Genomic DNA, 14,959 nt, shown 5'->3' with positions numbered 1-14,959 from the left:
AAATAAGTTATAAGTTCTTTCAGGACATTGGCATTTTCTTACCCCAAGCTTTGAGAGATGACTATTTTATGAATCAAGTGGTAAATTATCTGAGTGGACTAGAATGATGAATCTAAATCCAAAAGATAGAATTTAGCAAGGATGAATGAAGTCTAATTTGGAGATAACATGTTAATCGCATAAATGCCAAACAGGGTATATCTAACATGGTAACAATTTGTGTGAGAGAGACATGAGGTTTCATGGACCACTTCGGGCAGGCAAACAGGAGACTGCAGATTGCAGGACATGGTAGTTCCCCGGTGGTCTGCTGGGCTCCCCACATCTGGAGTGCCTCACTGCCAGGGACCTGCAGCCTGCTCTGTCTTGAAGGTCTCTGGGTCGACCTTCCTCTAAGTATTCCCAGCGCCTGACTGAGGAGCCTTCCTGCTGTGCTGCCTCCACCCTCCTGCTCTGGCTCTCCCACCTGGCTGGTGGTAGCCCTGCCCTGCCTGTGGCTCAGTGGCTGCCAGCACTCCACAGTGAATGCACAGTGAGAGGAGAGCAGAGAGCCTGAGGACTCCACATGGTCACGAGAAGTGTAGGAGAGAGCGTAGTCAAGTCAGGGAAGGGGTTTACATGCTGGGGAGTCAGAGGGAGGACTTTCCTATTTACAGGCAGTGAGGATCAATCTGTAGGTGGCATCAGGAAAAACTGCCAGTGTGGAAGCTGACAACATAGAGAAGTTTAAAAAGATAGAAAACTATTTTTTTTAGTAGCCATAGTAACAGGCATTTACGTGACAATTTACTGTTTATACCAAATTATCATGTGGCACAATAGCCAGTATACACATACATGTCTGATTAACTTGTCTGAATTGTACTTGATTATAGCCCTAACTTCCATTCGGGGTGCCAAGCATTTGTGTTCACTGCTCTTAGACCTTAATTGTCAGCTCAGATAGCAAGGTGAACTGCTCATACTTTTAAAAAGTTAAAACTAACATTGCATATAGAGATGAGGATGTGTGTATAATGACCTCGGAAGTACTGTATCAGCTCGTTTTATTGGATTTTGCCTCTTTATTCTTAAAATTATTTATTTTTTAAAAAATTCATTGAACCATGTCTTCCAGTTAGCTAGGCTCATGTAATCCAGCTTTTCCTTGGCTACGGCCAGTCTTTTAGCACTCACTAAATCAGTCTTACTTTCCATCGTTCTTTGCTCTACAGACCGTCCTCATCCTTTGGCAGTGTCTGTATCACTGACCCTCGTGTGCTTGTGTTCTCACGACAGGTTGGCTATAGGAAAGGAGAAGACAACCCCTGGGGGACAACAAAGGAGGATGTGGTCAGAGCAATAAATGAACGTTTTTATGGATTCTTATAGTTTATAAAGCTACTTGGAGGACCTTCCCTGGTGGTGCAGTGGTTGAGATTTTGCCTTCCAATGCAGGGGGTGCGGGCTCGATCCCTGGTCAGGGAGCTAAGATCACACATGCCTCATGGCCAAAAAACCAAAACATAAAACAGAAGCAATATGGTAACAAATTCAATAAAGTCTTTAAAAATGGTCCACATCAGGGCTTCCCTGGTGGCGCAGTGGTTGAGAGTCCGCCTGCTGATGCAGGGGACACAGGTTCGTGCCCCGGTCCGGGAAGATCCCACATGCCGCGGAGCGGCTGGGCCCGTGAGCCATGGCCGCTGAGCCTGTGCGTCCGGAGCCTGTGCTCCGCAACGTGAGAGGCCCGCGTACCGCAAAAAAAAAAAAAAAAAAAAAAAAGTCCACATCAAAAGAAAAGAGAAAAATCTCTCTCTTATAAAGCTACTTGGAAGGCCAGCTTGAGTTTACAGTCTACTCTCCGTGATGCTTAAGTGTAGCTGTAGAGACTGGGGTCTGTTTTTTAAGTGCAAAGAAAACTCTGTTTATGAAATCTGCATCTGTTGGTGAGTTTAGCTCATTCATCTTCAACCTCAAACAGCGTGGAGAGATTAATGTCCATTTCTGATTAAATTCTCAGTGTGTAGTTTGTACTTTTTTCCACAGCTTTAAGTAGTGATGGAGAAGAAATGACTAGAGAATGAATCTAAGAGGAGCAAAAGCAGCATAGGATGGGCTTCCCTGGTGGCGCAGTGGTTGAGAGTCCGCCTGCCGATGCAGGGGACACGGGTTCGCGCCCCGGTCCGGGAAGATCCCACATGCCGCGGAGCGGCTAGTCCCGTGAGCCATGGCCGCTAAGCCTGCGCGTCCGGAGCCTGCGCTCCACAACAGGAGAGGCCACAACAGTGAGAGGCCCGCGTACCACAAAAAAAAAAAAAAAAAAAAAAAGCATAGGAACAGAAACTGAGGAACAGCAAAGGAAGTATTTGTCACCACTGAGTTTTAGCCTCTAAGAGAAAGTTGAGAGAAAAGAATGAAAGTCTTCTGAACCGAACAAAGCCCTCCAGCTCCTCTAATTGGCTGATACAGTACCATCTTGACCCATCGTTCCTGTGGCCTGTAAGCTAGCCTCTCTGTACCTTTTTTTCTTCATCTGCAGAACTGGATAAAAATACCCACCCTCTTCTGTATGGGATCATGTCAGGGCCAAATGAAATAATGGGCGTGAGACATTTTTAAAATGTTAAAGAACATTACAAATATTGGGTGATCATCTCTTCCTGTGTATCATTAGACAATCTTGCTTTCAGTTCTTTATGTTGTTGGGCCATTTTTAGATCTAATTATAGGTGTCAGTCAAGCTTTCTTTGCTCCAGCAACGCTGACTCTTGTCTCCTCCTCTAAACCTCAGTTTCCTAAACCCATTTTCAGCACGTCCTGTACTTCCTCACTTGTCATCCAGTCTTTTCCTTTGTAAAAAGCCTTGACATGAGCTTGTTCTCTCCTTCGTTATAAAAGTTTCTATTCTGTTGCACTCAGGTTGATATCATTTACTTTTTTTTTAGGTTCTTATTGATCTCCTGACTCCCTTTATCTTTTTTTTTTTTTTGTCTGCAAGAAACCCACTAACTTTTTAAAAATTTTTTTTAACATCATTATTGGAGTATGATTGCTTTACAATGGTGTGTTAGTTTCTGCTCTATAACAAAGTAAATCAGCTATATGTATACATATATCCCCATATCCCCTCCCTCTTGCATCTCCCTCCCACCCCTCTAGGTGGTCACAAAGCACCGAGCTGATCTCCCTGTGCTATACAGCTGCTTCCCACTAGCTATCTATTTTACATTTGGTGGTGTATATATGTCAATGCCACTCTCTCACTTCGTCCCAGTTTACCCTTCCCCCTCCCCGTGTCCTCAAGTCCATTCTCTATGTCTGCATCTTCTGCATCTTTATTCCTGTCCTGTCCCTAGTTTCTTCAGAACCACTTTTTTTTTAGACTCCATATATATGTGTTAACATACAGTATTTGTTTTTCTCTTTCTGACTTACTTCACTCTGTATGACAGACTCTAGGTCCATCCACCTCACTACAAATAACTCAATTTCGTTTCTTTTTATGGCTGAGTAATATTCCATTGTATATATGTTCCACATCTTCTTTATCCATTCATCTGTTGATGGACACTTAGGTTGCTTCCATGTCCTGGTTATTGTAAATAGAGCTGCAGTGAACATTGTGGTACATGACTGTTTTTGAATTATGGTTTCCTCAGGGTATATGCCCAGTAGTGGGATTGCTGGGTCATATGGTAGTCCTGTTTTTAGTTTTTTAAGGAACCTCCATACTGTTCTCCATAGTGGCTGTATCAATATACATTCCCACCAACAGTGCAAGAGGCTTCCCTTTTCTCCACACCCTATCCAGCATTTACTGTTTGTAGATTTTTTTGATGATGGCCATTCTGACTAGTGTGAGGTGATACCTCGTTGTACTTTTGATTTGCATTTCTCTAATGATTAGTGATGTTGAGCATCTTTTCATGTGTTTTTTGGCAATCTGTATATCTTTGGAGAAATGTCTGTTTAGGTCTTCTGCCCATTTTTGGATTGGGTTGTTTGTTTTTTGGTATTGAGCTGCATGAGTTGCTTGTAAATTTTGGAGATTAATCCTTTGTCAGTTGCTTCATTTGCAATTATTTTCTTCTATTCTGAGGGTTGTCTTTTCGTCTTGTTTATGGTTTCCTTTGCTGTGCAAAAGCTTTTAAGTTTCATTACGTCCTATTTGTTTATTTTTGTTTTTATTTCCATTTCTGTAGGAGGTGGTTCAAAAAGGATCTTGCTGTGATTTATGTCATAGAGTGTTCTGCCTATGTTTTCCTCTAAGAGTTTTATAGTGTCTGGCCTTACATTTAGGTCTTTAATCCATTTTGAGTTTATGTTTTGTGTATGGTGTTAGGGAGTGTTCTAATTTCATTCTTTTACATGTAGCTGTCCAGTTTTCCCAGGACCACTTATTGAAGAGGCTGTCTTTTCTCCATTATAGATTCTTGCCTCCTTTATCAAAAATAAGGTGACCATATGTGTGTGGGTTTATCTCTGGGCTTTCTATCCTGTTCCATTGATCTGTGTTCCTGTTTTTGTGCCAGTACCATACTGTCTTGATTACTGTAGCTTTGTAGTATAGTCTGAAGTCAGGGAGTCTGATTCCCCCAGCTCCATTTTTCTTTCTCAAGATTGCTTTGGCTATTTGCTCACTCTCTTTATCTTAATCCTTTGTTTTTAAGCAGATGCAGGCCAGCCATACATTTTTTAAAAATGGTCAAAGTGTATTGTCTGAAGCCCTTGCCATCCACTGCCCTTCCAGTTTTTTCTTTTGGCATTTTCTCCAAGGGCCCGATACCCTCATGTTGACCAACCTTTGGCTGCTCAGGGTGACCCACTACAAGAAAAACAAGTCAGCCCTTTCCCATCTACTTCAAAACATATCTATTCTGTACTTTATCTCTTAGGATTCTGCCTTTGGGTCATAAAAAATTTGTAAATGTTAATCCCAGTGATTTACTACTCTTTATGAGCTGATGTGTACACATTTTAACCGGAGTCTTCTGAATAAAAGACTGTAATGTAAGGAAATGAAAGTTTTTAATAGTGGAAGTAGCCCCACCGGAGATAGTAAGTGCACAGTCCCTGGAAGTGTTTCGCTGAGCTGGTGACCACTTCCCAAGGATGAACTAGAAGATTCCTGATCCCTTTCAATTCTGAAAAATCCGTAGTGGCTCTAGTGGTGGGAGCTTCAAGCACCTTGGCAAGCCAGTTCCAGTCTCTCCTTGTATTTTCTCCCTTTTTGTGGCTCTGCACCCCCCACCTCCATAATACAGGCTATTCTTTCAACTTTTCCAGCAGTTACCAACAGCCTGTCATATTTAAGAGCATTTTCTTGGCAAACCACCATTCTGCATGAAAGGAAGGATTGGGATTGGGGAAAGTGGATTTGACAGTTACCACCCAAAGTATGTTAATTGTAAGCTTTGTACCTTGGCAGTCATAATTTATACAATAAACAAAATCCATTTGTTTGCTAAGCAACACCTTTCCCTCATTCTTGACCTCAGTGGAGGTATTTGACCTCTGGACTTAAGAAATCTTAAATTCCATCCTGCTTGCAGAACATGCTTTAGTGGCCCTGGCAGAAGCAATCTCATTTCTGCCCTGTACTTACCTCCCTTGGCCTGAATCTCACCATCCATATCCTCATCTCTGACATGAACCCAGCAGCCCTGGGCATTCTCTCAGCATAACTGATCTCAGATGAGGTACTATGCAGGCTTCTGTGGGGATCCCCCATGCACCGAGGCCTCACATCAGGAGCAGCTTCACTTCAACCTATTGTGGGTTCACATCCAGTCATCTGTCAGAGGGGAAGCTTCCCTTTGTAGAATAAGGCTCAACAGATCCTATATCTGATATGAATAATAAGAATATCTTTATCCAGTGACAAGATGTGACTCTCTGAAGAGCTTCAGATTTGGGAATACATTTTATGTGTATATATAAAATTGGGATCATTTAGAGACTATTTCTCTGCTAATATTTAGATATTATTATTACTTGGAAGAAATTTCCCTCTAGAAAAAAAGCAGGTTAATTTGGTACAGACTGTCTCTTATAAGAGTATAAGAATAATTTTTCTTAATTGAAAGAAAGAGCTTTTTTATTGAGGAGAAAAAAATCATTATCTTTTAGGGTATTTATTTAATTCTTTCTAAGGCTTTTATAGTATGTAGTCATTTGTGGTATCTTCTAAATAAATAATAGCATTTTAATTTTTGCCTTTCAGCTTTCACCTGAATTGTATCCATTTAAATAGATTTATAGCTGTTTTCTTGAACAGTCCAGGCTTTTCTGGTTCTTTTTGCACCTGGGGCTTAATAACACAATAAGCAAAGGAGAGAGAGGGAGAGAGGTGATAGAGTGTATTGACACCAAGTGAGTGAGCAATAAAGGTGGCTGTATTTTCCTGCCATAGGAGGGAAGGGCATATATAACCATGGCGTTCAGTCACTTCTTTTTTTCCCTAAAGGTAGAAAATACATGATGTAAGAGTGGTAGGAAGGGAGGGAGACTGGTTGCTTTTTCAGCTTAGGGGAAAGAAACATCACTATAAATGCACTTGAAGAAAAGGCAAATGGATTTTCATTTTCTTCATTAAACATGTCATCTTCTTATTTTGTTTCCCCTCTGTCTTGCTGAATCTACCCCAGCTGATGTATCTGCCTCTGCCCCAGTTTTGCTCCTCCAAGGGCCCTTCTGTCCACTGTGGCATGAAGGGTAAAAGCCACAAAGGCCCTTTCTTTGGCCATGTCATCTCTTCACTGCCCCTTGGCTTACACTGTATTTGTGCTTTATCTGCAGGTCTGTGGCTGTCCTCTTTATTGGAAAACCCCCATGTTCAGGGCTGCAGGGGGAGAGAGGACAGGATTTGTGTCAGCCCAGTCATTCATTGCCATGTGGAGAAAGTAAGTATGAGAGCAGTTACTCTGGGGCTGGGCAAGGAATTGTCCGGTCCTCATGACATGCTTTATAAAAGTCACTTATTTTACTCATTTATTAATTTTCCCCTTATCCTTTGTTTCAACAAGTAAAATTCAATGACTCACTGTTTATTATGCCCACACACAAATTCTTTCCCTAAGCCTTTATCTTACGTCTCTAATCAGTAAAACAGACCTTCAGAAATACTTCTTTAATAAGTATTTGGTAGTTCTTAGTTTCACTTGTTAACAATTTGAGTCTTAGGATTTGACTCTTGCAGCAGTGACATAAATGCTCCTTTAAGGGGAGCAGACCACACTTGTCACATGCTTCCATTCTCATGTGATCAAATTTAGAATTGTATGTAGTTGATTTCTTAAAAATAGCTGACTTCTAGTAGATTTTAGTTACTACTTTTTGAAAGCTCCAGTTAAGTAACAAAGGAATAGTACATCTATCAAGATACTGCTGGATTTTAACATCCTGACAAGTTTTCTTAAACTCAAATCCAACTTTCTTCTCTCTTTTATTTTTTTCTCCCTTCTTTCTTCTTTAGAAGTTATTTCTTGATATATTTATCAATTTAAGAGACTGTTATAGCATGCCCCTTCTACCTCTTTTAACTGATCAGCCTTCTTTAAATATGCTTTTCTCATCTTTTCTGGGCTAGATACCTTTCCTGATGAACTATCGGGAAATGCTGTTCACCTGATGTCACTATCATCATCATCATTATTTAAAATCAACATATAATAGCAGCAAAATTCAGCTTACAGATTCTTCTGATTCTTTCATGCCACCTCAAAGCCCTTAGTAGTATAATGCTTGAGAACATAATAGGTGATGAATAACTGTATTCTTATTTTGAAAAATCTAGCAGCAAGTTGAGTTCACCAAGTTCTTCTTGCATTACAATAGAACTAAAGTGATCAGGGGATATAAGACTACCAGTTAATGGACTTCTTTTAAAGAACAACATCAAAGCTAAAAGTTATAAATGCTTCATGTTTTCCAGGTGAATTTTAGTCATTTTGTTACAGGGAATAGTTCTAAGTTGTTCAAATACCAAGGACTAGAATGGCCCTAGGACTAGAACCACTCCTCATACACTAGCAGGATGACTCTCCAAAGTCAGGGCCATGGTCACCGTTCCACTTCTCCTATAGCAAATAGGAAACAGCTAGATAAAAATCTTAAAAAAAAATTTTTGTGTGTGTAGTCGTAAAAGAAGAACTCCTTGGAGTCTAGAATTAGCAAAAAAGCACTAATTAGGAGTAAACCAGTAAAAGAATTGGCATTTGCCATTCTGGCTGTCTCTGGCACCCTAGAACCTGAGGGAAGAAAATAGAGCCAAGGACCTGAACAATAGGGGGGTCAGCTTGGATTCCCTCTCCTTTCCCTACCAGTAAAGCCAGGACTTCAGCTGGGTGGTCTGCTTGTCTATTATTAATTATTATTGTTGTTATTAGAAATCAGTGTATAACAGTAGCAGAATTGAAGATCTTGAAATGTGTAGATGTTCTAGCTTTCATTCAGCTAGCTTCTCTCCCCCTGGTAGGTGCCAGGCCCTGAAAAATGCCTCAGGTGGAGTGTGAACAAGGGTTATAAAGAATAGGGATGTTACACAGCTCTTGTCCTGGGTATCTTCAGCCATTGAGTTCAGCATTGTTGGCAAAAGCCATCTAACAATCTGGGAAAGCAGCAAGAAGTGAGTTATGATTATTTCAGAGAACGTGTTGAAGAAGCTGGGAGATTAAAAAGGGGTGGGGGGAGTAGTTCATTCTATAAAAAATTAGAGCCAGAGAGAAGAACTATAACTACTTACATTCGAAGTTACTTTGAATATGCTAGGACCCTATGTTTGTGAGCCTGAGGCTGACTATCAAAGAAAAACTAGTAATCAACTTGTTTATCGGCAGTTAACTGCATAATATTAAGGAAAGTAACAGCCAGTTTTTTTGTCTTAGACTTCATGTCACCGGGATAGGGTGGACATTTCTGTTGGTGGACAGAGCAGCAGCACCCGCAACAGCTATATTCCTTTATTGAAATGAATCATTTTCATTTTATCTCTAGGAAAAAGAGATTATTTCTGCAAAGGCAAAAAGACTTGAAGCACAAGTCTTCATTTTCAGTTACTATAGGACACTGCTTATGAAGTTATACAGCATGAGCAACTGTCCCTGTCTTTTTTCATTAAAAAATTTTTTTTTAAAATTCTGTGAACAGATAACTGATGTCTCTGTATCAAAGCTTTATTTTCTGGCCAGATACTATAACGACTGGAGCGCCCTCTAGCGGGAGCTCCTTTCTCAGCACTTAAAATGCGTGCTTTAAAGGAGACTCAAGTATGGCTATTTTGGGAGACAAAGCAACTAAGCAGGATGGTTTGAATTACCACACTGACCTTAAAGAAGACATGTGTTTATTTTTATAATTTTTTAAAAATTGTACCCTTTGCATAAAGTGACTTGGGTCCAAGTATAGTATATAAAACTTTCAAGTACAAAAAAATAACTGGCAGGACTTCCCTGGTGGCGCAGTGGTTAAGAATTCGCCTGCCAGTGCAGGGGACACGGGTTCGATCCCTGGCCCAAGAAAATCCCACATGCCGCGGAGCAACTAAGCCTGTGCGCCACAACTACTGAGCCTGCGCTCTAGAGCCCACGAGCCACAACTGCTGAGCCAACACACCACAACTATTGAAAGCCCGTGTGCCCTACAGCCCGCACGCCACAACTACTGAAGCCCGTGCACTCTAGAGCCCGCGTGACACAACTACTGAGGCCCACGTGCCTAGAGCCCATACTCCACAACAAGAAAAGCCACCGCAAGGAGAAGCCTGCGTACCGCAACAAAGAGTAGCCCCCGCTCACCACAACTAGAGAAAGCCCACGTGCAGCCAAAAAATAAATTTTAAAAAATTAAAAAAAAATAACTGGCAGATAATGACACAGAATTAAAACATATTGGCATATACATACACATGCTGACTTGCTCCAATAATAGGTTCTATATAATCTTGGGAGGAAAGTCAAATACAAAAGTTAACAGCAAAACAGGAAATAGTTTGCCTCCTGTCCCAGTGTTTATGGGGTGGAGGCTTCTGAGCCCTCCTCTGAGTGGTCTGAGCATGAACACCTTAACAGGCTCTTGTTCCCCTGCCTCTGCTCCCCTTCCCTTCCCTGCTCTGCTGCCCATTTCATATCTGTACTTTGACATCTGTTTCTCTGCAGTCAAGACATTTTTAGGGGAAAGGCATTGCTCCACAGCTTTTCTTTTTGAGTTCCCAGTTTACCAGCTTTGTGACAGAGCTCCTCTTACACAGAGTCAGTAATATTGTCCCAGCTTTTTTATGCTTTACTTCCTCTTACCTTTTCATGTCAAAGTGTCATTTTTCCACTAACAAAACAATATTTCATCCTAAGAGCTCTGGATGATAGTTTAGAATAGCTATGTTTACCTTCTTTCTCCAGCTTTCACGACTTTTTTTAATCTCTTTCTCTCCTGCCTTATAGAGTTCACCAGCCACTAGCATTGGCTGAGAATCAGAATTCACCTTTTCTCTCTGATTCATGCTTCTGATCGCAAAAGGCCATACCTAATTTGACTTTTCCCTCTTAGAGAGTCTCTCATCTGTCAGTGTCTGTGCAGTTTGTACTTAGTGGTGCTATACCTCACTGCCTTTTGTTGTGATCATCCCACCCATTTTCTTATCCTAAGAGGTGATTCCCATCAACACCTATTTCAGTAATCTTTTTCTGAAATAGATATTTATTTAATTTGGGGGGGTCCTGAGCATGCTGAAAAATGATAAGGAAAATAAATATAAAGATCATTCTATGGCTTTAATAATCACAAATGAAGTCAATTAAGGGTATATCTGTTAGATCACAAACATTTTTTGAGAATCTTCAATGTGAAAGTCACTATGTCTATCTAGTGTTAAGGGAAAAAAAGAGCTATAACTTTGCCTGCCCTTTAGGTGCCAGAGAAATAAAAGAAAGTTCATGGTACAATGGTGTATGTAATACATACAAATTAAATAGTACAAAGATCAGTAAGGAATTTAGTTGTCAGAGAAGGTTTTTTGAAAGAGGTAGTTTATTAGCTGGACCTTAAAGAATAGCCAGCGTTCAGATAGCAAAGTTGGGAGAGGTGGTATTCTAGGAGAGTAAAACAACATGAGAAATGACACCGAGGCAAGAATGCACACAGCACGCTCAGAGAAGAGTGGTTCAGGCCAGCTGCCCGGAGTGGACGTTTCATTTAGCATAGTAGTGAGATAGGCAGACTCTAGCCTAATTAAAGAGGGCCTTAAATGCCCAACTTAGACATCTAGACTTACTCATATAAGTGGTAGAAAACTGTTGAACATTTTTGGAAAAGGGAATTATATAGTCAAAGAATGTTTTAGAATGATGAATTGTCCATGATGTGAGGTTGCATGGACACTGAAGCCTGTTATGACCCTCTTCCCTTCTAAAGGTCTCAGCATGAAGTAATAAGACCCTGGACTTGATGATAAAACAGAAATAGGAAGGAAGGAATGGTTGTCTAAAATGTTTTGAGGAAATATTCCTCAGGACTCTAGTATTCCCATCCCAAATTCCAAGCACCTAGTGGTCTAAGATAGAAAGCTGGAAGTCATCATGGACTTCCCCCCTTTTACCCCTCCACACCTATCAACTACCATTTCTTTTCACTTGAACCATATTTGCCCCTTTTTCTTCGTCTCCCACTGCCAGTATCCATGCTCAGGCCCTTGGAAAGATTTCTGCTTGATATTTATGAAAAACACATCTGATCATGTCACAGTCCAAGTTAAAATTCTTCTGCGAGTAGGCGAAAGTCCAGGCTTCTTGACCTAACATAAAAGGGCCTCCAGGGTCCAATCCTACATGCTCATGTCCCCTTCCCTTACCACCCCAGTGCTTGCAGCTGCTCAAATAATCTGTGCAGTCTCACACCAGGTCTTTGTACATGCATCCCTCTTGATCTGCAGTAGTCCACTTTCCTACTTCACAACTCTTCAGGGAATTTCACTGGTCCTCCTGTGTCTTTCCATGACACCCTGAGTTTATTACTTCTGTAATAACATTATACAGGATTATACATCTTATTGGTGTAGCTCTTTCACTAGACTGTAAGTTCCTTACAGGGCACAAAACTATGTCTTGGGCTTCCCGGTGGTGCAGTGGTTGAGAGTCTGCCTGCCGATACAGGGGACACGGGTTCGTGCCCCGGTCCGGGAAGATCCCACATGCCCCGGAGCGGCTGGGCCCGTGAGCCATGGCCGCTGAGCCTTCGCGTCCGGAGCCTGTGCTCCACAACGGGAGAGGCCACAACAGTGAGAGGCCCGTGTACTGCATAAACAAACAAACAAAAAACTATGTCTTATTTTCTTTGTATTTCAAGTATTCACAAGGCCAGACAGTATCTGGCACACAATTAGCATTCAGTAAATGATTAAGGAAGAAAAGCAAGAAAGGTTGGAAACTAATTGGATGTGGAGAATAAGGAAGAGAAATAAGTTTAAAATGACTTCAGATTTTCAAGCCCAGATAACTTGGAGTGGTACCACCGTTAACAAAAATAGACATCTATGACTTTGAGGGAAGATTTTAAATTTGGTTTTCGCTATTTTGACTTTGCTGTCAGAGTATAGCATCCAGATGGAAATGTCCAGCAATTAGTTGGATGTGAGGAATTCTTAGAACTTGAAGATTTAATAGGGCCTTCATTTTCTTCTTAAGCCTGGTGCTTCAAAGTCTAATTTCAAAAGCCCCCTATCATGTTAGTCCTGAATATGTCTGCCAACCTGGACAAGCAGAAGTTCATGTCTTACGTGGTATGTAGTGGTCCATCCGATGTGTTCCCTCCTAGTGGGCAGCTCTGGAGTTCTGGTTCCAGATGCCCTGAGCTAACCTGAACAGACATTCTCCTTCAAGTGTATTTTTACATGCATTAGTTCAGTTGACTCTGTGGTCTCAGAAGCATTCTACAAAAATAATGTACCGTCTTGTTGTTGAGCTTTTATTAAGATGGCCCTTTGACAAAATCAAGAGCATGGAAAAATTTCCTTTTTTTAAATCACTGAAAAGAGAGCACTTGATTCTTGATCTAAATGGCCTTCAGATCAGACTGAAATTACCAACTATTGATGTTGTAGTCATTGTTCATAGTAGCCAGTCTTCCTAAGCAATTGTTTCTTTTCTAGGTTGCTGAGTAACCATCATGATGATGCCTCTAAGTTTATCTGTCTTCTTGCAAAGCCCGGCTGCAGCTATCTAGAACAGGATGATTTTGTTCCTTTACTTCAGGTAATTTTCATTTCCTTTTAAAAATGGGTTTTATTTTTAGAGTTTCAGAGGCTTTTAAAATTTTTTCAACTGTGAGATATGTCAACTGAGATATACAAATTTAGAGGTCAGATTTCTAGACAAGTTGTTTCCAAGCTTGTTTTAGCAGCAAAATCCTTTTGTTTAGAGAAAATTAACACTGATAATAGTATCAACAGATAATAGTATGAAACAGATAAAACAGGGCTACTCCCACTGAAGCAGAAGAGAGAGGCCTTACTCAGCCTCTCCTCTTGCCCACCCACAGCTGTCACAGAAGCACCTTCTGAAACCAGGAAATTGGCCTAGTTGAGTAGACCTTTGTTAAGGTTAAAGAGAAAGAGATCTCCAACAGAAAGAGCCCACTTGGGAATATTTATATCCAGGCCTTCTGATGAGAATCAGTTGCATGCCAATACTGGATCTGTTTTTATTATAGCATTCTTCATAGCCTGATACATTACTTGTTAATATTCTTAATTTCATATTTAAATATTACATTTTTCTAAGTAGTTCACAAATTACTTGAAACTGAGACCTGCCTTTCATTTCTGTTGAATGCACATCATTTTTTTAGTTGTTCTAGTAAATCCTTGTTTACTGTTAGTTAGGATACCTAAAGAAGGGCAGAAAGATGCATTAATGTAGTGCAGGTTTTTTTAAGTTGTATTCGTGGCTACCATCAATTTTTTAATAGATTTTTGTTGAATTGCAACATACATACACAAAAAGACACACTAATCACAGTGTATCAGTTAATTTTCACAGTGTGAGCACATCTGTGTAACTAGCACCCAGATGAATAACCAAAAATTACCAGTACTCCCAAAGTTCTTCATGCTCCCTCCCAGTCACTGCTGCCCTAGGGGAACCACTATCCTGACTTCTAACACTGTATGACATAGATTTCTAGTTGTTGGAACAGTTTTACATGTTCAGAAAATGAAGTTTGGTTGTAATTTATTTTGTGTGCAGGGTTTTGAGCTTGTCTTAATTTGCATGGTAGCCTTGATTATCCTTAGACTCATCTGCTACATGTTTTTGTTCCCCTTTAAAAAGTGTTCATGGGAATGAGGATTGTTAATCGTTTCTTACATTTAATCAAGATCATCATACATAATATCCAATATTATGTGTTCCTATTTATGTTTTGTGAAAGTTCTCCAGCCACCCCTCACCCTCACCAGCTCAATCCATTCGCAGTCGTGCTCTGTCTCCTACAAACTGCATCTTTTTGGCCCCCTTCCCCTAAGAGCTTCTGGTTGGGTCTGGCAGATGGATAGCACCGCCAGGAGGTGGGAGGGCAGAAAAGAAAGAAGTTAGCATTTCTTCCCAACTCTTTGCTTCAGCACAGTAATGTATTTCTCTATAATACAGCTTCTGCTGGATGGCCGCTTCTCCACAGTTGTAGTGCCTACTGGGCTCCTGTAGCTCTGTTCCTCCCCTTGCCCTTTGGCCCTAGGGATTGTAACAATATCTTTCTGTTGCTCATCCCCGGTGCCTTCCACTCCCTTGTTTGTTCCCTTAACCTCCCCACGACTCCACACATAATTGCTTCGTGAAAGGTTCATATGGGTGAATTCTTTTTCCTATGGGGACCTACCTTGACTGAGTTTTATCAGAAGCTTTAATAAAAGCTTTGACAGGAATATAAATTAAGCTGTACCAAGAGAATTATGAACAAACAACAAAATTATGAATTAGTGGACATTTTTACT

General features: G+C 40.7%; 1 protein-coding gene across 5 annotated transcripts in view; it reads left to right on the top strand.

Moving 5' to 3' along the window:
* Positions 1 to 14,959, top strand: part of PPP2R3A (protein phosphatase 2 regulatory subunit B''alpha) — a 221,723-nt gene that overhangs the window by 87,417 nt on the left and 119,347 nt on the right. For all 5 annotated transcript variants that reach the window (XM_082840028.1, XM_082840025.1, XM_082840026.1 and 2 more), the window contains 2 exons: positions 6,781 to 6,884; positions 13,121 to 13,223. In XM_082840028.1, the coding sequence (XP_082696154.1) occupies positions 6,781 to 6,884; positions 13,121 to 13,223 (207 nt within the window). The remainder of the gene's footprint in view (positions 1 to 6,780; positions 6,885 to 13,120; positions 13,224 to 14,959) is intronic.

The sequence above is a fragment of the Leucopleurus acutus genome, assembly GCF_964270905.1.
Source record: "Leucopleurus acutus genome assembly, chromosome: 5".
In the NCBI taxonomy this organism is placed as follows: Eukaryota; Metazoa; Chordata; class Mammalia; order Artiodactyla; family Delphinidae; genus Leucopleurus; species Leucopleurus acutus.
Note: the sequence above shows the minus strand (reverse complement) of the source record. Positions and strands in the feature narration are given on the sequence as shown.